This window comes from Trachurus japonicus, chromosome 14 (genome assembly GCF_045865225.1).
Source record: "Trachurus japonicus isolate A0001 chromosome 14, Traja_1.0".
Taxonomy (NCBI): Eukaryota; Metazoa; Chordata; class Actinopteri; order Carangiformes; family Carangidae; genus Trachurus; species Trachurus japonicus.
The window spans coordinates 26,213,934-26,236,065 of record NC_140920.1 but is presented as its reverse complement, the minus strand read 5'-3'; the positions used below and the strand labels follow the sequence as shown (position 1 = coordinate 26,236,065).

The 22,132-nt window shown below is 43.0% G+C and overlaps 2 protein-coding genes across 2 annotated transcripts; one reads left to right on the top strand and one right to left on the bottom strand.

Annotated features, from left to right (window-relative positions):
* Positions 1-1,031: 1,031 nt before the first annotated feature.
* LOC146974895 (von Willebrand factor A domain-containing protein 7-like) lies at positions 1,032-12,329 on the bottom strand. The gene is made up of 15 exons (XM_085798628.1): positions 12,129-12,329; positions 11,718-11,990; positions 11,456-11,549; positions 10,670-10,801; positions 8,198-8,384; positions 7,932-8,107; positions 7,690-7,802; positions 5,378-5,494; positions 4,078-4,290; positions 3,871-4,003; positions 3,631-3,780; positions 2,689-2,781; positions 2,343-2,605; positions 1,951-2,244; positions 1,032-1,866 (listed from the first exon to the last, which is right to left on the bottom strand). Exons 1-15 carry the CDS (start codon positions 12,303-12,305, stop codon positions 1,390-1,392), a joined length of 2,892 nt encoding a protein of 963 aa, XP_085654754.1. The 5' UTR covers positions 12,306-12,329; the 3' UTR covers positions 1,032-1,389.
* Positions 12,330-16,477: 4,148 nt separating this feature from the next.
* On the top strand, positions 16,478-19,496 carry LOC146974894 (protein ABHD15). The gene is made up of 3 exons (XM_085798627.1): positions 16,478-17,375; positions 18,320-18,549; positions 18,654-19,496. The coding sequence occupies exons 1-3, from the start codon at positions 16,758-16,760 to the stop codon at positions 19,348-19,350; spliced, it is 1,545 nt and encodes a 514-aa protein (XP_085654753.1). The 5' UTR covers positions 16,478-16,757; the 3' UTR covers positions 19,351-19,496.
* The last annotated feature ends 2,636 nt before the right edge of the window (positions 19,497-22,132 follow it).

Genomic DNA, 22,132 nt, shown 5'->3' with positions numbered 1-22,132 from the left:
TTATGTCACTGTTAGCTGTGCGTTTCTGTGATAGATTGATTTAAAGAGGAGGTGAATCAAAAGTTAATAGACAAAATACATAGTAATACATATAAAGTGTAAAGTTCTATTAGAAAAATTAAAGAACAGAAAAATGTTAATAGTTATGTTGACAGTTCCTAGCCTACCTGTCAAAGTAATGGGTCTTAGTGTAGATCAACTGGTTGAGCCTTTTGACAATTGATGGTGAACTATTAGTTGTGTGTACAGGGACCAGAAGGGGGAGCTTTTGCTGCGCGGTGCTTTACTCAAACTGGCAGTGGCTGTGTCACAGTTATTTTCTTTTTACAACCAGTGAAAATGACCATCAGGTTCCTCTGTCACCCCTCGCACCAAGGTCCATTTTCTAACCTTGACCTTGGAGCTCTTAGTAGTTGTCATAGTTCCACAATTCTTCCACCCGAGACTAATGGAGGCCACTCTTTCCTTAGGAGCCTTAAACGCAGCACTGTTTCTGTAGCGTTGTGTGTCTTGACAACATCCTGTCTCTGAGCTCTGCGGAGTGTTTGTTGTAGCTAATGGCTTGTAGTTTTCATGTCCAATTAGCTGAATTTACCACAAGTGGACTCCAACTATCAGAGCTTGTGTTTGCAGCTGGGAGGTGGAGAACAAGGCTGTTGTGATTTATACTCTTTTTCTTTTCTTTTCTTTTTTGAACATGTTCTAAGTTAATGAAAACTTTTGTGTGGGTGTGTGAAACACTTAGTGGATCAATAAATGGACAGAAAATGAAGTGCTGTTTAAATTCATTCATTCATTTTTTGTAACTTTTAGTAACTTAAACGTCAAACAATGGACAATGGACAGGCAGACACCTCTCACTCTGACCTCTTGACCCAGATTGGAACGTACTAACACTTGTCTCAAACAAAATACAATGGGACAAAAAAAATATTAAAATTATTTTATTACAGACGATTCTGTAAAATGGTAATTGCAAACAAAATATTACATTTAACGCCTTTTGTACATTTTTTAATTACTTTATCATAGGAATAGCTTTTCTCTTCTACGATGCAACATTAAGCTTTTTGCACAATCTATAAAATTCATTACAGTTTGATACAGGTCAGCTTTAGTAGCCTACAGGAAAATAGAATGACCCTTTTGACAAGTTGTATACCATGGTGGACAAGAAAGAACATTTTCAAACATTCCCAGTCAGCTCTGGAAAATAAATTCATATGATTCATAGCAGGGATGTATACAGTATGTAGCTAAAGCAGCAATTGATTGGATAGTAGTTGGTTTTGAGAAGCTTCCCCACACCAGTGTTTCCCAGTCTAATTTGTTTACATTATGAACATGTAAAGAGTCCACTGATGCCAATTTCAGATGGAAGACTGAGCCCTAGGCTAGAATCATGACACTAAGGCAAAGAAGAAGAGACTGAGCAGCTTTGGTTGATGAAGACCCAGCTGCTGTTGGAGGCTGTGGACTAGTGGTGGGGGTGGTGGGGGTGGTGGGGATGGTGGGGGTGGTGGGGTTGGTGGGGTTGGTGGCAGGGGTGGTGATGTTGGTGGTGGTGACATCTGCCCGGGCAGTGTAGAAACAGGAGTCGACATTGCCCACCCGATCCACAACCACTATCTCAACATCAGGTGAACAGCAAGAGGCTTTGTACGACACCAACGTGATATTCTCATTTTCAGGAGCCAGAGTGGTGTTCATGGCCCCATTGCCTTGTCTGAGGCTGACACGTCCGATGCCTGACCCCTCAGGCCCATCAGTCACCTGAACAGACAGCTCCCATGTGGCACTGCAGTTTGTAGAGCAGTTGGGCTGAGGGGTCAGCCGCTGACACACTGGTGGAGTGAAATCAGTCACCTGCACAGAGAGTAAGTACACAAACTCAGCAACCTGCTTTAACACTGATTAAAATGTGACTTTCTTCCTCAAATGGACCGTTACCCTGGTGAGGACAGTGAAAAGCAGCACAACGTAGTTGGTGTCTCCACTTGCAGGAGCAGTGGCCTCAATGGTCAAGGTGACATCAGTACCAGATGGTGTGCCAGAAGGGGCTGTGAGGTTCACTGTACCGTTAGCACGGCCTTCACTGTCCAGGGATAAACTGGAGGGGAAGACTGAGGTAAAATTTTGATCATTGGCAACACGGATGTTCAAACTTCCTACTACACTGCTGTTGACCACAGAAAAGGGAATGGAGAGTGGTACTCCTGGAGCCAAGACATCGTCTGTTTCAGCCTAAAAGCAAAGGAAATGGACAATGGTTGGTAGGCTATATAATATTTTACCTCTCCCTTAAAAGGAATATAGATTTAGAAAGAAATATTTCTTCTTACAGCAGTGACAGCCAAAGAAGAAGCCCTGACACTGGTGGATGACTGCCTTTGGAAGGGCACTGACGAATCTTTGTTGTTCCCCTTAATGAGCACCACAAAGTCAACCGATGGTATCCTATCAAGGTGAGCAAAGAAGACTCCTCCGCCCTGAGGTTGCACGCTGCCATTAACCTGCCCAGACCCCGACGATTCAACTAGAGTGACTTCTGTCACTGTGGCGGAGTCATTTCCTATCAATGTCACCCTCAGGCTGCCATTAACACCTGCAGGAGACACAGCAAATCAACAGACGTACAATATGCCTACTTTGAAAAAAATCCAAATGTCTTAAATTCTGGGTCTTTACCAGCTCTGGGACGATTTTCTAAGACATCAAAACCTCCCAATGGACCCTGCGACACCTCCAGGAAGTCAAACAGGAAGTCGATTGAACTCTCAGCTGCAAATGGAAAAGTCACAAAGAAAAGACAGTTAATTGGGCGAAGCAGCTCTTCAAAGTAAGTGATAGTTAATAACTGGTATACCTGCCTCCACACTTAGGGTGAGCGTGTTACGTCACTACGTCATTTCCTGCTTGTGCCTGTAGTACTCAGTCCTCCACCTAGTTTTCTGTTAACCTAATTGCTTTAAGCACCACTGTACACTACGCTTAGTATACTACACATGTTAAGTCTATGACTTTCTCTGTACTCCTCCATTCAACTTGTAACACTTGTCACAGGACTGCTAGCTTACCTAGCATACTAGCTATGGCTTCTTTCTCTCCTTCCGCTTCTCCCTCCACTTCAGTTCAGTTCAGCTTTGTGTTCCCGTAGAGCAAGGGAAAAAAATGTAAAAAACATACGATTAAAAGTCTAAGAGGGAGGGATAATAGTAACAGTGTGGTGAAACAATGTCAGGAGCAGCGACTCTCTGTCCCTCTCTGTTTTAACAGATCCGCGAGTCCAAAAAGACCTTGCCGGTGTCCTTCTACCACTTTCACTCTGATGAGAAGGAGGAGAGGAAATGGCTGCAGTTGATAATCCGTAAAACGAATGAAGAAAAAGTAACGTTAACTACTGTTACATGTAGCGCTATCCATCGTTAAAAGTAACGATAGCTAGAGTCAAAAGTAAAGTAACCCACTGGCCCCACACTTTTACTTCTTCAAAAGCCAAACCGGCTTAACAAGCGGATAGCCTAATGAATAGGCTACAAGAAAACTGCAATAAAATGAAAAAATAAAACATGGCCATTCTCAGCTTCCATAGCTTACGATGTGATTCAGCCATAATCAAGGAGGCCTTACCTACAACTTTCAGAGTGTAGGGAGTTGTTGACATAATTTGAACCGTCCACAGTCCCGCTTGTACTTTTAGTTGCAGAGTCTGGAAGTTTCCCACTGACTGGGATGCAATGACCATTGATCCTGTCAAGTTATTGCTGCTCAGAGAAACACCTAAAAAAAAACAAGTAACAGAGTGGGAAGGTCAGCGGGCCAAGAGTGAGACAAACATGATTATCTTAACAATCAACACTGAGACAGCACCTGTGGGACTGATGAGAGTGAAGTTGAGTGAGCTTCCCGTGAGGTAAATCGTGAGGTTTCTTACTGACTCGTCAACTGTCAAGGTGAAATTTTCAACCTTCCCTGGGCTCCTGGCTGCTTGCAGGAGAGTTACCTGGGAAATCAAATAAAGCTGGTGACACAACTGATTCATTTGAATTTAGTCACTGCAGAGATTCATGTTATTACCTGGGGAGAGGTGGCGGAATCTGTTATGATGCTAGTGGCCGCGAGCAGCTCACTTTTTCTAACTTCAACAGCTTGACCTCCTGAAGCCTGAGCCAGGTCTCTGTACAGCTGAGTACCTGTTCCTGATATCCGACTCTGTTTTTGTTGTTGTTGGTTGTTTTCACTTTGTCTTCGACGGCGAGACCCCAAGACATCGGTAATCATGAAGTTCACCTAAGAAGGAAACAGTTTGTTGTTTTTTTTGTTCATCAAACTGGTCATAAACGGAGAAACGCACACCGCGCATTTGTAGGAACTGTCTCTTTAAGACGAGCGGATAGCACTTCCTCCTTTGTGTGATGTCACACACAAGGGAACTCTGCCCACCGCGACCATTTTTTTTTTTTCAATTTTTATGAATGCAGCTTAGGTTTCAGTTACTTGCCTGTGATTGGCCCGACCACACGCCACTCAAAAACAGTCAAATTCACCCATTGCCATGATCCCTATATAATAATCTTAGGGGTAGGTTCGTTACCTTTAATTGTCGGTGCAAGCTGTTTTGAGATCAGCAGGACAGAGATGCAAGCTGCTCAGCTAATGGTACGGAGGCCCATGGAATTTCCTGCTTTCCATCAAAACTCACAAATACACAGTCCAATAACTTCAAAACGCTCTCATGGACAAGTTGTGACCTGAAAATTCACCTCATGAAATAATAAAGGAATGTTACAAGACAGAGTTGTTTTCGAGGAAAATGCAAAGCCGGTGTTGTGCCGAAAAGAGAATGCTTGCCAGACAATGACTGCCCCCAACGAGAACGCGCATCGGCGGCTTTGTGTTTACTCCGAAAACAATTCCATCTCATAACGTTCCATTATTATTTCATAGCGTGGTGAATTTTCAGGTCACAACTTGTCCATGAGAGCGTTTTGGAGTTGTTGGATTGTGTATTTCATGAGTTTTGACGGAAAGCAGAAAATACCATGAGCCTCCATAGTGGTAGCTGAGCAGCTTATGTCTCTGCCCCGCAGATCTCAAAACATCTTGCACCAACATTTGAAGGTAACAAACCTACCCCTAAGGCTGTAGGGATTATGGATGAATTTGCCAAAATGTTGAAATATCCCTTTACTGTAACGAGAGTTTGAGACAAAAAGGCCACTCACTGGGGCTTTAAGTTAATCAGTAATACATGAGTTTATACCTACCTGGACTACCTGTTCTTTAGCCTGCTTACACTGTCACCATGACCAGCTCAATAGATTACAACCAGATTTTCCACATCATATATTTCTATATTGACACATAATCCCCTCACCACTGTTTTGGTCCGCTCAATGAGTGCCATCACTGTTGTTCTCAGTTGTGTGTCTTTAGCAGGTGCATCAGTGAAGAGGAAGATCTCAGAATTTGGGGGAGCACCAGTTAAAGCCAACTGCATGAGTGAGACAGTACATCAAGCACAGTTTAGTTTTCATATGATGAAATATGGCAGATCACGGAGTCAGTGGTAAACATTTCTGGAATTTCATACTTAAAATAGACATTCACAAAAGCAGCATAAAACTCCCATTAAGCATGTACTGTGGCTCGGTCTGCTTTGTTCTGATTAAGGGGCTCATACGATACAATTGTTACATTTTTCTGTTAAGTCATTTGTGTTCACACGGTGACAGTCCCAAGCAGTCCAAAGTTGTAAACAAATGCCAACTGTTCTCTCACTGGTCATTAATCTTACCCGGAAGGATGATGATGTCACCCGGGAAAAACAAAAACCGGTAACACTTTACAATAAGGGTCCCTTAATTAACGTTAGTTAGTACATTATTAAGCATTAATATATAAACTAATGTGTTAACTAACGCTAATTACATTATTCAACTTTTAATTTATTAACTAACTTTGAGTAGTAAACATTAATTAACTGCTTAGTAATAGGCTACATTAATTAATGTGTTTCCTAACCGTAAGTGATAAATAATAATGATTGTTTATATATCTTTAAACAGTTAATTAATGCTTAATAATGTACTAACTAACGTTAATTAAGGGACCCTTATTGTAAAGTGTTACCCAAAAACCAACTGACCTGAAACTAGTGGTGGGAATCGCAGTTCTTTTAAGAGTACTGAATCACGAGAATCAGTTCTTTAAAACGATTGGTTCAAAAAATCGTTCAGTGCTTGGCGGGAGCCCGGACTGTCTGCACGGTGAATAGTCTGACTCTAGTCCCAGCCGATCATGATTCAGTTCATGACTCAGCCCTGAGGCTCACATTTACTGTGTAGTACATTCACTGAACATACTCATACGTTTGTGGGCACAGAAGTTCACAAGCAACAAAACGACGCGTTTGTGAACAGCACAACTATACTTCAGTACTACGTTTAGTAAATGACACATTCACAAACGTATCATGTCATTGGCGAGAGTAATGTGTCACTTGTAGTACGTTCAGTGAAAGTACCACACAGTGAATGTGAGCCCTCAGCCCTGAGTGACAGTAGTCTACGTTCAAAGAACATACTGATGAATGGCTGATGAATGTACTACACGTCGCGAGTGACACAGTGGCGCGTTCGTGAACGACACAACACTGCTTTTAGTTGTACATTCAGTGAACGTGAGCCCTTAGCCCTGAGTTACAGTACGTTCAGTGGACACATCACTGAACATGCACCGTTCGCTCACAACGAGAGAGTGATTCAGTGATTCACGGACTACACGGCAGTTCCACCGCTGGCCTGCATGCTGCTGCTGAGCTGAGCTGAACTGAGAAAAGAACGAATCAGGTCAGGGAGTGACTACACAGTTTGCTCACTCAAACAATTTGGTCATTTGAAAGAAACGTTTGCTAACGACACTGAACCTGACCTGGCCCAAACCATGGTTGAAGGCCGGACTCAACCCTATCGAGTCAACTGTATATAATGTCGGCCCTAACTCAATACTAAAAAAAAGGAAGCCGACTGAGTCATTGCATATATTTTCGGCCCGAACTAGCACCTCCTCCTCCTTCCAGGTAAGATTTCTGACCAATGAGAGAACAGTTGGTTTGCGCATGGCATTTCTTTACAACTTTGGCGGCCTTGTGACTGTTACCACAAACCATCCAAACGGAAAATGCAACAATTCAATCGGTTTAGCCCCCGAATTGGAACAAAGCAAATGAGCCACAAGTCTGAATACACCCTTTCATTTAGCTTCCCCATTTAGCCTTTCTATCCCAGTGGTAAGCTCCAATTAGTCAGAGCTTGTTACTTTCCATGGCTAACTGGGATGATTTCACCTGGTTTAGCTAAAAAGAGAGACATGATTACGCAAATTGATTGCATTGTATAAAAGGAAATGCACTAGGGAAAGGGAAACTAAAACTGAGTGAGATTTTTTTTCCCTCAAGTGCATCTTAAATTACATTTTCAAACATTTGTTCTTGTCATTTATTCATGAGTAAAACATGTCATTATAAATGCTTGATTTTGTTTCTGTCAATACATTTAAAAATCTTGAGTATTGGGTTAATGGTTGATTCATAAAGTCTTTGTACAGCCCTATATCTTAATGACTATTAACATTCCTGGTTCTCTGTAATCAAGACTAATTTTTTTTATCTCAAACACATCACAGCACCTGAAGTCCTGAGAGACTCATTTCTGGAGCATCACCTCCACCATTTGCCGACAGTGAATTAATGGCGTTCCTGAAAACTTCTGGGTCTGTAGTTCTTGTCAGTGGCCCAAACTCTTGGATTTAAATGGAAACAAGAAAAAAACAAGTTTTTACTCTTCAACATGCACAGTATAAATTTAACACCTCAAACATAACTTTACATCACTTTAGGGAAAGTCTACTCTGAGGAATTGAGATGGTACCTGGATCATTGAAAGGTACAAGAATGTAAAGTGAGGGTTCTTCCTCTGTTCCCACTTTTTCGTTGATTATAGAGGAAGTGACGTTCCTCACTGCTGCAATGTCATCACTCATGCTTCCCGTGGTGTCAATCACAAAGCAAAGTGCTTTATTAGATCCTTGGTTGATTCCCATCATCCTTTGGGACAAAGAGAGAAAGACTAAAAATTTTCACCGACCTCATTACACACAGTAACTGTGACTGAAACGTGCAGAATGGGCCTCATACTGGAGGAATGATTTGTCACCAGCTGCACTTCGAATGTCCTCTAGCAGCTGACTGGTTGCAGCTATTGCCACATTTGCTGCTTCAGTGTGGAGGTGTCCATGATTAGAATTCTTATCGTCTTTGTTGATCCCACCTATGGGCTCAATCCTACTTGTTCGATCAAGGATTCCTCCGTGGCTGCATTTTCCTGTTTACCATTAGAAACAGAGTATGAACAAAATTTTATGTACAATTTGCCTCCTCTTTAGAGAATTATACACATTTCTCAGATTAAAGTAACTTATTTTGTAAATGTCTGTCTTCATTGTCATCATCATCATTATCATCATCATCATTATAGCAGCATCAGTTTCTGATCCTCAAGTGTGCAAGATGCTACATTAACGCTGCTTAATTTCATCTATCGCTCTAGCACTCATGCCAGACTATTATTCGTCGATTTCTCATCAGTCTTCAATACTATCCAGCCTCATCTGCTTGTCCAGAAACTCACTGACCAGTTCTCTGTGGATAATAGTATTGTTGGCTGGATACTTCATTTTCTTATGTGTAGGACTCAAAAAGTGAGAGTAAACGGGAAACTGTCTGTAACATTCACTGGCTCTCCTCAAGGATGTGGTCTCTCTCCATCCATCCATCCATTTTCTTCAGCTTCATCCGGGTCTGGGCTGGGGGGCAGCATTCGGAGCAAGGATCCCTAGACTTCCCTCTCCCCGGACACTTCCTCCAGCTCTTCCAGGGGGACCCCAAGGCGTTCCCAAGCCAACCGAGTGACGTAGTCATTCCAGCGTCTTCCTCGGGGCCTCTTCCCGGTGGGACATGCCCTGAACACCTCCCGAGGGAAGCATCCAGGGCCAGGGGGCATCCGATACAGATGCCCGAGCCACCTCAGCTGGGTCCTCTCGATGTGGAGGAGCAGCGGCTCTACTCCAAGCTCCTCCCGGTGACAGAGCTCCTCACCCTATCTCTAAGGGAGCGCCCCGCTAGAGGGCTGCATTGGGATTGGGTCCCGCTGGGTCCCGGCGGGTCCCACGGGACCCAACGCAAATCTCGCGGGAGCGGGCGGTTTGAACTTTGCTGCGGGCGGCTTAAAAAATAAACTGCGGGATCGGGGTCGATTTATTTAATTAAAAACGAAATAGGAGCGCTATTCCTTACCAGTGCATCAAAAAACATGCTGCCTCTCGTTCAGCGAGGAGAACTCCAACACATGGCGGCTGAGCGGGGGAGCTATGGGCAAGCCCACACCAGCTCACCGACTCTCACCATGGGCAACTCCAGAGTGGAAGAGAGTCCAACCTCTCTCAAGGAGTTGGGTTCCAGAGCCCAGGCTGTGCGTGGAGGTGAGCCCGACTCTCTCTAGCCGATACCTCTCAACCTCCTGCACGAGCTCAGGCTCTTTCCCCCCCAGCGGGGTGACATTCCATGTCCCCAAAGCCAGAGTCATTGTCTGGGGATTGGGTCGCCGGGGCCCCCGCCCACGGCTGCCACCAAAAACACACGGCACCGGCCCCTCAAGGTCCTTCCTGCGGGTGGTGGGCCTACTGGAAGGCGGGCCCACGTTGCTCTTTCAGGCTGGGACCGGCCGGGTCCCGTGTGCAGAAACCCGGCCACCAGACGCTCGCCTGCGAGCCCCAACCCCATGCCTGGCTCCAGGGTGGGGCCCCGGTGACGCCGATCTGGGCGACATGAACGTCCTTGGTATTGCTTTTCTCATAAGGGGCTTTGGAACCGCTCTTAGTCTGACCCGTCACCTAGGACCTGTTTGCCTTAGGAGACCCTACCAGGGGCATTAAGCCTCCGACAACATACAGTAGCTCCTCGGATCATTCGGGTCTCTCTCCCCTACTGTATATTATGTACACTAATGATTGCAGAAGTACATATGAGAACCGCCACATTTTGAATACACTGATAGTGAGCCTGCTGAACAGGGATGAATTCTATGGTCCAGTTGGTGATTATTTTATGACTTGGTGTCAGTACTCGTTTTTAGCAATGCCTCTAAGACCAAGGACATAGCAATTGATTTTAGACATTCGCAATCTTCTCCAGTCTACACTGTAATAAATGGCCAGAACAGTACTTTGGTACTATTCTCGACAAAAAACTGACCTTTGAGTGTAACACTGTTTCAGTGTATAAAAAAGAGCCAGTATAGCGTCTCTTCTGTCTTAGGAAACTTGCAGCACAGTGTGATTAATTTTATTAATTATTTATTGCTTTTTGACTGTCAACATCTGCGATCTGTCCATTGTTTACATCAGTGTTGTTTTAAAAAAAATCTGTATTACTGTTATATGTGTTTTGTTTTGTGTTTGTATGTTGTTTTATGCTCCCCACTCCTGCAAATGAATTGCCCCATTGGGGACAATTAAAGTTGAATTGACAAGTAGACCATTTTATTTAGATCAAGGCCTAACGCTAAGTTCAGGAACAAAAATAATCACCAGTGAATAAGACGGCATTTACCTGCGGGCTTCGTGGCAAAAGGCTTAAAATCAAAGTATCCCGAGGTAAGTATCTTTTCCTGTAGGATATCCTCCAAAATGTTGTTCCTGCAGTCGTCTCCATCACAGTTGCGACATGTTGCTCTGCTCATAGCTGTCAATTAGAATAGACAGAACCTCAATTTTGTTGGATAATGAAGTGCAGCTGTGCATATATTTTTGAGAAGAAAGATAGAAACCAATAGCCTAGAAATCTAGCTGCACCCTAGCGGCAGCAAAAATATTTGCTCCGTAGGTGGGTCTAGAAACGAGCCAGGAACTTTTTGAGTCTCGAACACCGATTGTGTTCACCAATCACAGTGCTCTATCTGTTTAGAGAGTCGTTGGGCGGGCTTAACGCGATAGCGACATACATTTTAATTGGCTTGTCAGGCTAACGTCATCCTGCTCTTTGCTCTGATTGGTCGTAGCGCTACCCTATTGCGTGCAGAGGCAGTTTGAAAGACAGCCTTCATCCCGCCCCCTGGATTGAGCCGAGGTCTACCGGTCGTTTCCAGACTAGACATTTTAGTGATATAGTCTGGCTTGTCAGGCTAAGAAACCAATGAACCAGCACTATAAAGAGTGCACATGTACAATATTATGAGCAAACAACTGTGTGCATTGTAAACAAACAAGGCTTGTTAGTTAGCTACAGGTGTATGTTAAATTCTCACTCCAACAGTTCACTCTCACAGCCAATCCTTCTCTCATTTTTTTTTTCTTTTGTCTGCACATCCAAACACATCGTACTGAATGATCAATTTACCTGCTATGTTCCCAATGACAGTGCCTGATCTGATCAGATTGAAGTTTGGGAGCGTGTTTCCCATTTCCACCCAGTTACTGTGACTGTAGAAATCCTGCAGACACAAAAAGTAGGACAAATTCATAATTTATAAAACAGTGGCTCAAATGTTTTACTACAGATATCATGTTGTTGTTTTTACCTTCTTTAAGCATTGTTAAGCAACTTATTATTTTTTTTAAATTCTTATAGATTTAATGGAAACAAAACTGAAAGAGAGCACCTGCAGGGGGTGTGATATTGCTCCCAGATTTTGTCTTGCTGTCTCAAAGTTGTCTTGCTTGATGCTGGCCTTCACAGCTGACAGTCCGTCTGTGATGATTTGCCTTCCTGCTGTAAACTCTTCATCGTCCAAGTGATAGTGGGAGATGAAGAAACGAAATCTGTCTACTCTTGTATTCCTGTCCTGGATCAAGGTGATGGCTTGGCGGAAGCTCCTGGAAGACTTTGGTGCTTCACATGCAGCAACAACTGACTCAGCAGTAAAAGGCTGTGGCTACAAACACACACACACACACACACACACACACACACACACACACACACACACACACACACACACACACACATTAATTGCCACCTGAAAGCGCATTTACTGTACTAAAGATGTAATTTGGTTGACTTTATTTCTTACAGGAAAGGTGAAGTCTTTGCCCTTAGCCAGCGCCAGTGTACGGCACACCTGCAGAGTGGTATTTAAGATCGCTCTCTCAGTGATCTCCTGATGGTTCAGAGATTCTCCTTCAAATATACCAAATCCATGAGCTCCGGTCTGCAGGAGCAGGAGACACAACACGGCCAACCCAGACATCACTGCACAACCTGTGGGGAGAAGAATTACACTTACAGTCAGTCCTTACTAAGGTAGAGTCAGCTGGCAGTCAACAAAGTTTCTTAGCCTTTCAGTGACATCCCACATAGTCTCTATTTTTTTTTGTCAGACTTCATATGCTTGTTTCACTAAAAACTGTTGGGTATTAAGTAGAGAGAATATTTTTCCTATTGTGGATCTTCAACAGTATTCAGTTGCAAACTGTAGCCATAAGGACAGGCTTTAGGATCCTATTCTCCCGCCACAGTGGAAAACTTGATAAGTCTTAGTACAAGCACTTTTTAAAAAAAATAAATAAATAAATTATAATGATACTAGTAATCCCCAAAAAATATCTAAATGCTTGTACCATGTGAAACATAGACTATGCCACAACATTAGTTTCTAAATTATATACAACGAAATGTCAGATTTCTGTTTACTCATTTAAAGATGAAAAATTATAAGATATGACTAACCTGTAACCTGAGGTCTTGATGTGGTCTCGTAGTTAGTTTTAATTACACCTCAACTTATAATATTGCACGGCCGAGGTGGAGCCATTCATCTGCTGGACCAGTTAGGCCTGATGTCTTGCATACCAACATGCATCATGGTAACAGTGGCTTGATAAGTCAAACCAAACAAACCATACACCTCTCTATTGTATTAATCAATGTTTTTTGTAGACACAATAACCAGTCCATATCGACAAAAAATAAGATGAAATATTATAAAACCAGATTGAAAAAAGAAAGGGAGAGAGAGAAATAGAGAACCAAAAGTATCTGTTTGAACAGTAATTTTAACTTCTCATGAATAGAGGGTTTAAGAAACCTGTGACTACAGTCGTTTTATCGTATTATGTGTTAATGAAACAACTGATAGTGGACAATTCTTCCACCCTAAAAGTGGAAAGATCTTTTAGTAATTACAAACCCATTTCTCAAATGCCTTAAGTTCTGGAGAAAATAGTTTTGACTTCCCTTTTAGATAAAATTAATAAAGTCTTAAATCTGGTTTTAAAGCACACCATGGTACAGATACAGTCTTGACGGTGGTGGAGTGCAGGCCATTCATTGGGTGTTCCTCAAGGATCTGTTCTTGTCCCCCTTTTATTATCAATTTATAAAAGTTGTGTCAATCATGATGTGTCCTTTTGTCACAACACACCAATTAAAATTTAAAAGCTTCTAGACTGGACCAGTTGGAAGACACATAGGCTAAAAAGACCAAGACAATTGAAATAATCTATTTCTTGGGGGGTGGGCTTTAAGGAGGGAGTCCTTTTGTCCCTCAGCCCAGCTCTGGAGTGGGCTCTGAAATATAACTTATCCACACACACCTGCTCCACACTAATTATTTCATACATTTCAGCTGTGTCACTCGCCTCACACTCTTCATAGTGTATTCAAGTGCACTGCCAACTGTTTTGACATTTCAAATTTCAACCCTCCCTGGAAACTGGTTTATCAAACTTTAATCAGTAGAGTTTCCTTCATGAGCAAGAAAGGGCAGGGTAGTGCTACACCACAGTGAGTCGAGGAGGAAGCAAACATTATAAACAAACAAGGGGAGAAACAGACAGCCAAAAGAATGATTTTGTGGGTATGGAGCATAGACTGTAAAAAGAATGGACGTAGCCCCCATGACGTCACCCATTGGTTTGGGGGAGTCTGTTTTGTGCCGCTACTACGGGGGTTTGAGCTGCGCCATCTTGGATTTTACTTGCCATATTTGGAGAGGTGCGGCCGTTAGCCGGCCGAGAACCCGCCCACTGGCCTCGTAGCAGCGGTCTCCGGACCTGTCTCTCAACGTTTCCGCGCCCTAATTGGCCAGAATTTTAACCTAATAACAGTTTAAAAAAAATTCACCCCCCTCAGAGTGTGTGCGGGGGTAGAAACTATTGGTTGAGACGAAAAAAATAAAATGTACCAGGCTGCAAATATGTTTTTTTAAGCTGTAAAGTCGGCTATTTTAACATGGGGCTCCCTTCTGGAGCCAGCCCCCAGCGACAGCCGAGGGGATTGCAGTTTTTTGAACGTGGAAGTGAGCTTCACTTCTCAAACAGACAACTGCCCCCTTGGTATGGAGCGAATAACAGATAGGACTGAAACCATTTGGGATCAGGTGTGGCTGATTTGATTGACCTCAATTTGACGATTAGGGATTTACAACTCTCCCTGGAAACTGTTTTTTCAAACTTGAATCAGTAGAGTTAGGCAAGGTGGGGGCAGTAATTCATGGAGGAAGTAGACAGACAGAACGTGACACAATAAACAAGGAAGGGGAGAAGCAGGCAGTGGGATAAAAAATGCTTCATTGATCACCAGAAATGTGAGAGTCCTGGTGATGGAGTAAAGCCCAACAGGGGACCAGAGTGAACAAGAACAGTTTGATGGACAGGACCAAACATTCACATGAGCTCAGAGTTGTTTCTTCACCTACTCTTATCTGTTTCTTAAAGCAGAAGTAAGCGGAATGTTTGTGTTAATATAAGTCTTAAATAGTTATATCTTCCGACGGGAATCACTTATATAGAGTGTTTGGTCTGAAACACGAGTCTGTGAGTCACTCTGCTCTGCTGTAAGCCGAGGAGAAAACTTTCCTTGTATCCTACAACCTTTATCCAATGAGGAGAGCGAACAGCATAAAGGGGTGGTCCTCTCTGTGTGTGCAGCCAAGGGATGCGCATGAATGTGGTGACGTAGGGACGAGGACGGGGACTGCTAACTCCATCGGCTGACAAGAAGTTAGCCAAAATGACCGGATCGCTTACTTCTGCTTTAATTGTTTTTATATCTTCTAATCTCTTTTTCTTTTTTAAATCTCACTTTAAAGGGACAACGAGGAGTTTCTATTTGGTTATAAAAAAGTCTCACGTTAATGTGGATGAATCTACGCTACCCACACTTGTTAATGGCTGAATGAAAACATGAGTCCCTCTTGCGCCGGTCGAAGAATTCTACGGTGCGCACGGAGGCTCATAAATGTAGTGTGAAAACGCTTCGCTTTTCCAAAACTCCTCGTTGTCGCTTTAAGCCCCCTTGATGAGGTAAAGGTTTGGGCTAGTTAGCTTGATCATTAAGCAGTAAACAAGATGCTGTGTTGGTCTGGACACAGGAAATGATGACAGGGAGATGATGTCTGTTATATTTGGATGTGAGAGTTTAGTGAGTTATGTTGAGTTTTTATGCTAATGCTGCAAGGTTGAAGTGGAGTCGTCACTCTGCTGTACTACTAGTTTGATGTGTCTGTGCACGTGTTTGCTTATCTCTCGTGTCTGATTACTGTAAAGTGATAAAAGTTGGTATTTTGTCTCACCAACCCTTCAAAAGTATTGTGATGGTACAAGGCTTGAGGGCAAAACAGGAACATGCATCAGACCAAAAAAATGCGGACAAGATAATTTGCAAATGAACTCATCACACTGACACCGATCAAACAGAACACTTTCAGTTCTCATGAATAGGCAGTTAAAGTGCCTAACCTGCTGACAAGAAGTTAGCCAAAATGACCGGATCGCTTACTTCTGCTTTAACTTAAAAAAACATTTTGTAAATCTCTCTGGGAGTTTCTCCATCTCCACATAGAACCTCTGGAGTGTCCATCAGGTTCCTCTCTCAACTCTTGCACCAAAATCCTTCACTGATTTCTCACTTTAGGATTTGTATTTGTTTGAGCTACTAGTTTTACAAAGTAGTTAGTCCAGTCAGCTGAAATCCAAATTCTGAATTACAACACAACAACAGTGTAAAAACATCTCAAAGATGCTCATGTAGCCGATGATCATATCTGGCCCTCTGCGTTGTTTCTCACAGCCTATCCTAGGTGGGGTTCGAACCCTAGTCTCTGGCACGGCAAGCGACGATGCTAACCGCTTTGCCAAGAGGTTGACAACCGCTTGGCAAGTTGGTTAGTACGTCATTTATGGGTGAGTGAGTGCACATCCATTACACTCAAGAGAAACTGGAGGCACCTGGGCTGAATTTAAAATGTTACGTGACAGTGTGATGTTTCAGTTTTTCCTTTTAAAGAAATGAACAACAATGTTGAATTTGTTAGTAGAGGATATGGATCAGTGATCAGTTTCTGAAAGTTTTGTAAGTGGCCTATGTTTGCTCAGTTTCTTTCAGAGCTTGTGTTTGCAGTAAATGATTTATGGAAAGAGGTGAGTGGAGGGGGTTCGGAGAGACAACATGACCCAGTCAATTCTCCACGTCAGTTAAAAAAAAAAAAAAAAGTTTATGTTTTGCCAGCCAGGCACTGAAAACCTTTAGTCTTTTTAAGAAAGTGGAGAAGTGGGACGACTATTCAGATCATCAGGCTATCAGGGAAGACTCCACAGGAGTTTTGACTATGGAGGTTAAAGGTTACTACGGAAATCACAGCAACACATTGCAGAGAAAATATTGGATTTCATGCTGAGCTAGGGTTTCCTCGTATTCATCAATGGAAGTACTCGTATGGGAATGTTTCTTCTGTTTGCTCCCGTCCCTGTTACTCTTCCTGCTGTGTGTGGCTCGGCGCTGGCCCAGAGCACGTCGCTGGACCAGGCTGACTGTCGGGACAGAAGCCACGTTCGTCTGCAAACCCACTGCACTGGCCAGATACCTGCTCCGGCACTGTGGCTCTCTGGCCAGGCCCAGACCGGCCCCGTGGCCCAGGGGAGACCCCCACCTCCAGACTCTGTCCAGCCTGCTGTGTGGACAACATGGAGACACGATACAGTTCTCCAGAGATCATCTGTTACTGAGGGACGGGGGGATAGCGGCCGTGGACTGGGCTGTGGGGACGGGGCTGGGTGGGGCGGTGGGGAGGAAGAGGTGCGAGGGGAGGAAGGAGAACCAGTCGGGGGGAAAGGCGCTGGGCTGCTTCACCTCCACACCACCGGTCCTCCTCCTCATCCCTCACTCCTGGGGAGGGATGACCCCCCACCTGAAGGCGCTGTGCCACCTGGCCATGTGTCAGGGCTTTTACGTGGTGGTGTTTCACCCTCGAGGAACAGCGGGGTGTCCCCTGACCACAGCACGACTGACTGAGTTTGGAGACGCCGCCGATCTTGAGCAGGTAAAGAAGAAAACCCTGTTTGTTTTTTACGTGTTATGTTTAGTGAAACTTTTGTGTTGGTGTGTGCTGAAACATTTAGTAGATTAAAGCAGAAGTAAGCGGAGTGTTTGTGTTAATATAAGTCTTAAATAGTTCTATCTTCAGACAGCAATCACTTAGAGTGTTTGGTCTGAAACACGGGTCTGTCAGTCACTCTGCTCTGCTGTAAGCCGAGGAGAAAACTTTCCTTGTATCCTACAACCTTTATCCAATGAGGAGAGAGAACGGCATAAAGGGGCGGTCCTCTCTGTGTGTGCAGCCAAGGGATGCTTGTGGTGACATAGGGACGAGGGAGGGGACTGCTAACTCCATCGGCTGACAAGAAGTTAGCCAAAACCACCGGATCGCTTACTTCTGCTTTAATATATGGAAAGAAAATGTAGAGCTAACAGTTAAAGATGCCACTTTGCATTCTGGGAAATTGTAATTGTTATTTCTCACTACTGTTTTGTTAATTCAGTAAATTATTTGAAAAAACATGATCACATTAATATAGAATTAAACATACACAATCTCATTTGAACCTTTGTGTCTGTAACTTTAGCGTTTTTATTATATGTTAGTTAGTACATGTATTATGTGTGTGTGCATATACAGTATATGTTTATATATTGCTATTTTATTAGTTATTATAGTATATTGAATTAACATAAGGAGAAGGGGTGGGAGTTAATAAGCTTCGGCTTCTTCCAACTCCTTTTGAACATAAATAAGTGTCAAGTTTCGTTGTTGTTGATTTATTTTGCGTTGTTGTCTTGTATTTATCGTTGTTTGTTTGTCTTCTTTTACTCTGTGGTCAAATACACTTTCATTCATGAGGCAAAGTGTAGAAAGTGATTCAATCTCCTTTTGTTTGTTTGTCCATACCTGACTCTAATGGTGTCCATGATGTTTTCCATTTCCAGGCGGTGTCTTACATCCACAGCCGCCACCCGTCCTCTGCTCTGGTTGCAGTGAGTGAGGGTTCAGGTTCAGGGATCCTCCTCTCCTACCTGGGGGAGCATGGATCGAGTACATACCTGACAGCGGCTGCAGCCATCTCACCTGTGCTTCAGGGCCAGCTGTGGTTTGAAACAGCAATCCCTCCTGTTTATCACTGGGGGGCACTGTTTCACCGGAAGCTACAGCTCAGCAGGTGGGAGAAATCGAAGCAAAATGAAAATATTAGTAACAGCACTGACGTGAATAAAGTGTGGACATGATGTCATAAACCTTGTTTACACATGGGTCTGGTTTAAGGTACGCAAGTTCCCTCAGAGCAGTCCTGGATGTGGACCGGGCCCTCAGCTCGTCTTCCCTCAGGGACTTTGAGGAAAGTCTGTTCTGCTCCTCGGCCCGGCCTCAGCGGAGAGCCTCCAGTCCTTCAGCAAACTCCAGACTGGCACCTTCTGTGGCCTGGGCGCTGGGAGAGAGGGCCCACCCGGCCAAGGACTGGGACAACTACTGGGAGAGGAACGAACCACTGAGGGACGCAGACGAGGTGGCTGTCCCGGTGCTCTGTATCTGTAGCCGTGACGACCCTCTCCTCCCGCCCCCCTCCTCTTCGCCTGTTGCCCTTTTCCAGAGCAATCCGTATTTCTTCCTGGTGTTGACAGATAAAGGAGGTCACTGTGGGTTCACGATGGAAACCGCAGAGGAAATGGAGGGAGCAAGGAGTGAGAATGAGGAGGTGGAGGGAGGCAGCTGGAGTCACATCGTGGTTCTGGAGTACTTCAGAGTAGTGGCTGATTTCCTGAGAGACGATGAGAGAAGTGGAACAAGCTGGGGTCCACTAGGGGAATATAGTCAGGCTGGGCAGAGGAACAGGAGCAGCAACATGGGGCCTCCTCGCAGGAGGAGAGCCGCCATGATGAGGAGGCCAAGACCACAGGCTCCTGAACGGAGCTGTGTGGATGAAGAGGAGAACTTCACCTGGAAGAGGTCCTACACACGCTGAGGACAGAGACATGGTATACTGGGGTTTTGGCTTCAGTCACATCTGGAAAAGAAAATCAACTAAATAAAGGCAGTGGACTGGAGAGGTAACCCTTTATAATGATTATAGTATTAAAGGGATATATCAACATTTTGGCAAATTGGCCCATTGCCCTAATCCCTATAGTTTTAAGAGTAGGTTCGTTACCTTTAATTGTCGGTGCAAGCTATTTTTAGAACGGTGGAGCAGAGCCGCGATCGAGCTGCTCAGAGCTACGCTACGGAGTTTGTCCACACTCAATTTGTTGGACCAACTGATTAATCCAGGTGTTCTTGACCATTGTTGTGAGGTCAGACACACCTGGATTAATCAATTGGTCCAATAATGTAAGACAGGAAATAAATGAGCTGGCTTATTTCAGGAAGTAGTGGAGCTGTGCATAAAACCCATTAGGCCCAATGTGTTTATATACACAGTTCAACTCTTGATAATAACCTGATCTACATTATGTTCAATGATTGTATTTTCATACGAAATAAATGATGGATTTAGCATTTAAGTCAAGTTTTACATCATTAATTAATACCAAATATGTAGTTATTATAAAGTGTTACCAAAATCTTTGTTGAAATGTTTTTCTTCACCGCATCAAACCAGTCTAGTTACCTTTGGTAAAGACAAATAAAAGAGACAAGGTTTCCAAGGTCAACATGAAGTATTATTCTGAGCATGTTGTTTACTAAGGCAACAAGTTTCCAGGAAATGAAGCTGCTATTTGCTAAAAGAAAACACCCCGTGCATGAAAGAGTGATTATACAAATTAAATATTTTGGCTTGGAGTGAAGTGAAAGAGTCTTATAACCTTATAATCTATGACAAACAGTCATAAGAATCAAATATTTAGGCAGCAATTAAGGGTTTTATAAATTTCAAATACTTTTATATTACCATGTTTGTCTCAAACAAAACACAATGGGACAAAAACAAATATTAAAATTACTTTATTACAGATGATTCTTTATCCAGTAGCCCTCTTCCAACAAAAAATAGTAATTACAAACAAAATATTACATTTATCCCCTAAACTTTGTTTCTGAATTTCTTTTATACATTTTTAAATCACTTTATCATCTGTAAGGAATAGCTTTTCTCTTCTGCTATGCAACATTCAGCTTTTTGCACAATCTATACAATTTAATACAGTTTAATACAGGTCTCTGGACCAGGAAGAATAAAACAGCAAGTTCCACCAAATGACAGGAGAGACAAAAGGAATACTGATAAACACACTATACAGAGACGTAACCCTGCCTCCCGCCTGCTCTCGGCCAATGGCAGCCGTCCCTCAGCACACTGAGGGGGGGGATCACAGTAGACTCTTTGATCTGGTCAATCACTTGTGCAATCAGTGCAACTGATCCAGTTCAGAGTGACCAAGGTCTAAAGCTAGACTCTGCCCCACTGCCTCAAAAAAAAAAACACCTGGGAATTCTAGTAAACACAAGAGTCGGCTTAAAAAATCTGCACTGGTTTGGCCCTCTGCAGACATCACCTGGGAAATAAAAATGACCCTTTCTGGTACTTAAGAAAATAAAACACTATAGAGCTGGAACAAAGGTTGATAAAACATGTTGGGTACAATGCAATACTTTCTGAATAGAGAAGTGGAACCACCACATCTTGTTTTTTCACTGTTTTCTGATCTGAGCCATGAAACCTGACAGGAAATTCTGAGTTCAGGGTGGCAAGATTAAAAAAAAAGGCAAATACTTAAGTGCAGTGTGACAATGCTTTGTGTATCATCTGAACCAAAGAGGGCGCATGTTTCATAAATCAGAGATAAAAGTCAAAATGATATCAGTAGACCCAACAATATCTAAAAGCAACCCTGTGTAGATATATATTTTCACTGTCTTGTGCAATAATTTGGAAACGATGTCAGGTAGTGGAGCGCACTAAATACTGTTTACTCAACCAAATATTTCAGAATTCAGTAGCTTTTCAGATTTTACAGATCTTTAAAAAGTACTTTAACCTTGACTTGAGGCTAGTAAATCTTCTAACCAGTTTTCTCTGTTGGGTATCAGTAAAATATAGCCTGTGCTACAGCAAAGGCGACATCTAACTAGGTTTCAAATTATGTGCAAAAATCATCCTCATCTCAGAATTAAGCAACAACGTTGCCATTTACTCGAGGCAATCTGACCTTGTTATCTTTCACAACATAATATCTGTAACACGTTTCAGAAAACTGTGAAACATCTGAACACCGCTGGTCTTAAACCACGCTACCCAGTCTGCATCACAAATTAATTTGTCTTTGATTTGTCAATTAGATTTCCATATTTTCAAATTCAAAATATACAATATTAACAAGTTTCCTGTACATTCCACCTCAGAAAATCATACAATGCATATTCTCTGCATTTCACAATAAGACTTCCACCTTTATGTCAATTTCTCTATTAATTCTTCTTTTTTTATATCGATTTATATAATAATACATATATCTATATATATATATATATATATATATATATATATATATATACATACATACATAGATATATGTATATATAATTATATATATATATATATATATAATTTTTCCTTCTTTGCTTTCACTTGAGGAGCTCTTCTCGTATAGATCAGGGAGGGGGTGAAGACTACACCAGGCTCAGGAGGGGGAGAAAACAGGAGGTGTGGGGAAGCAGGGAGGGCGATTCTTAAAACATGACATTGGGGGGTCACCAGGGGTGAGACAGAGCGGGGTGTCAGGCCGGGGAAGGTTGCAGGGGCATGG

Coding starts and splice junctions, on each gene's coding strand:
- LOC146974895 (XM_085798628.1), bottom strand. CDS start 12,305: ATGTCTGGGTTGGCCGTGTTGTGTCTCCTGCTCCTGCAGACCGGAGCT. Junction 5,495..7,689: donor TGAGTCTCTCAGGACTTCAG/GTGCTGTGATGT, acceptor TCACTCATGCAG/TTGGCTTTAACTGGTGCTCC. Junction 2,245..2,342: donor CTTCTTTGGCTGTCACTGCT/GTAAGAAGAAAT, acceptor CTTTGCTTTTAG/GCTGAAACAGACGATGTCTT.
- LOC146974894 (XM_085798627.1), top strand. CDS start 16,758: ATGGAAGTACTCGTATGGGAATGTTTCTTCTGTTTGCTCCCGTCCCTG. Junction 17,376..18,319: donor ACGCCGCCGATCTTGAGCAG/GTAAAGAAGAAA, acceptor TTCCATTTCCAG/GCGGTGTCTTACATCCACAG. Junction 18,550..18,653: donor CGGAAGCTACAGCTCAGCAG/GTGGGAGAAATC, acceptor GTCTGGTTTAAG/GTACGCAAGTTCCCTCAGAG.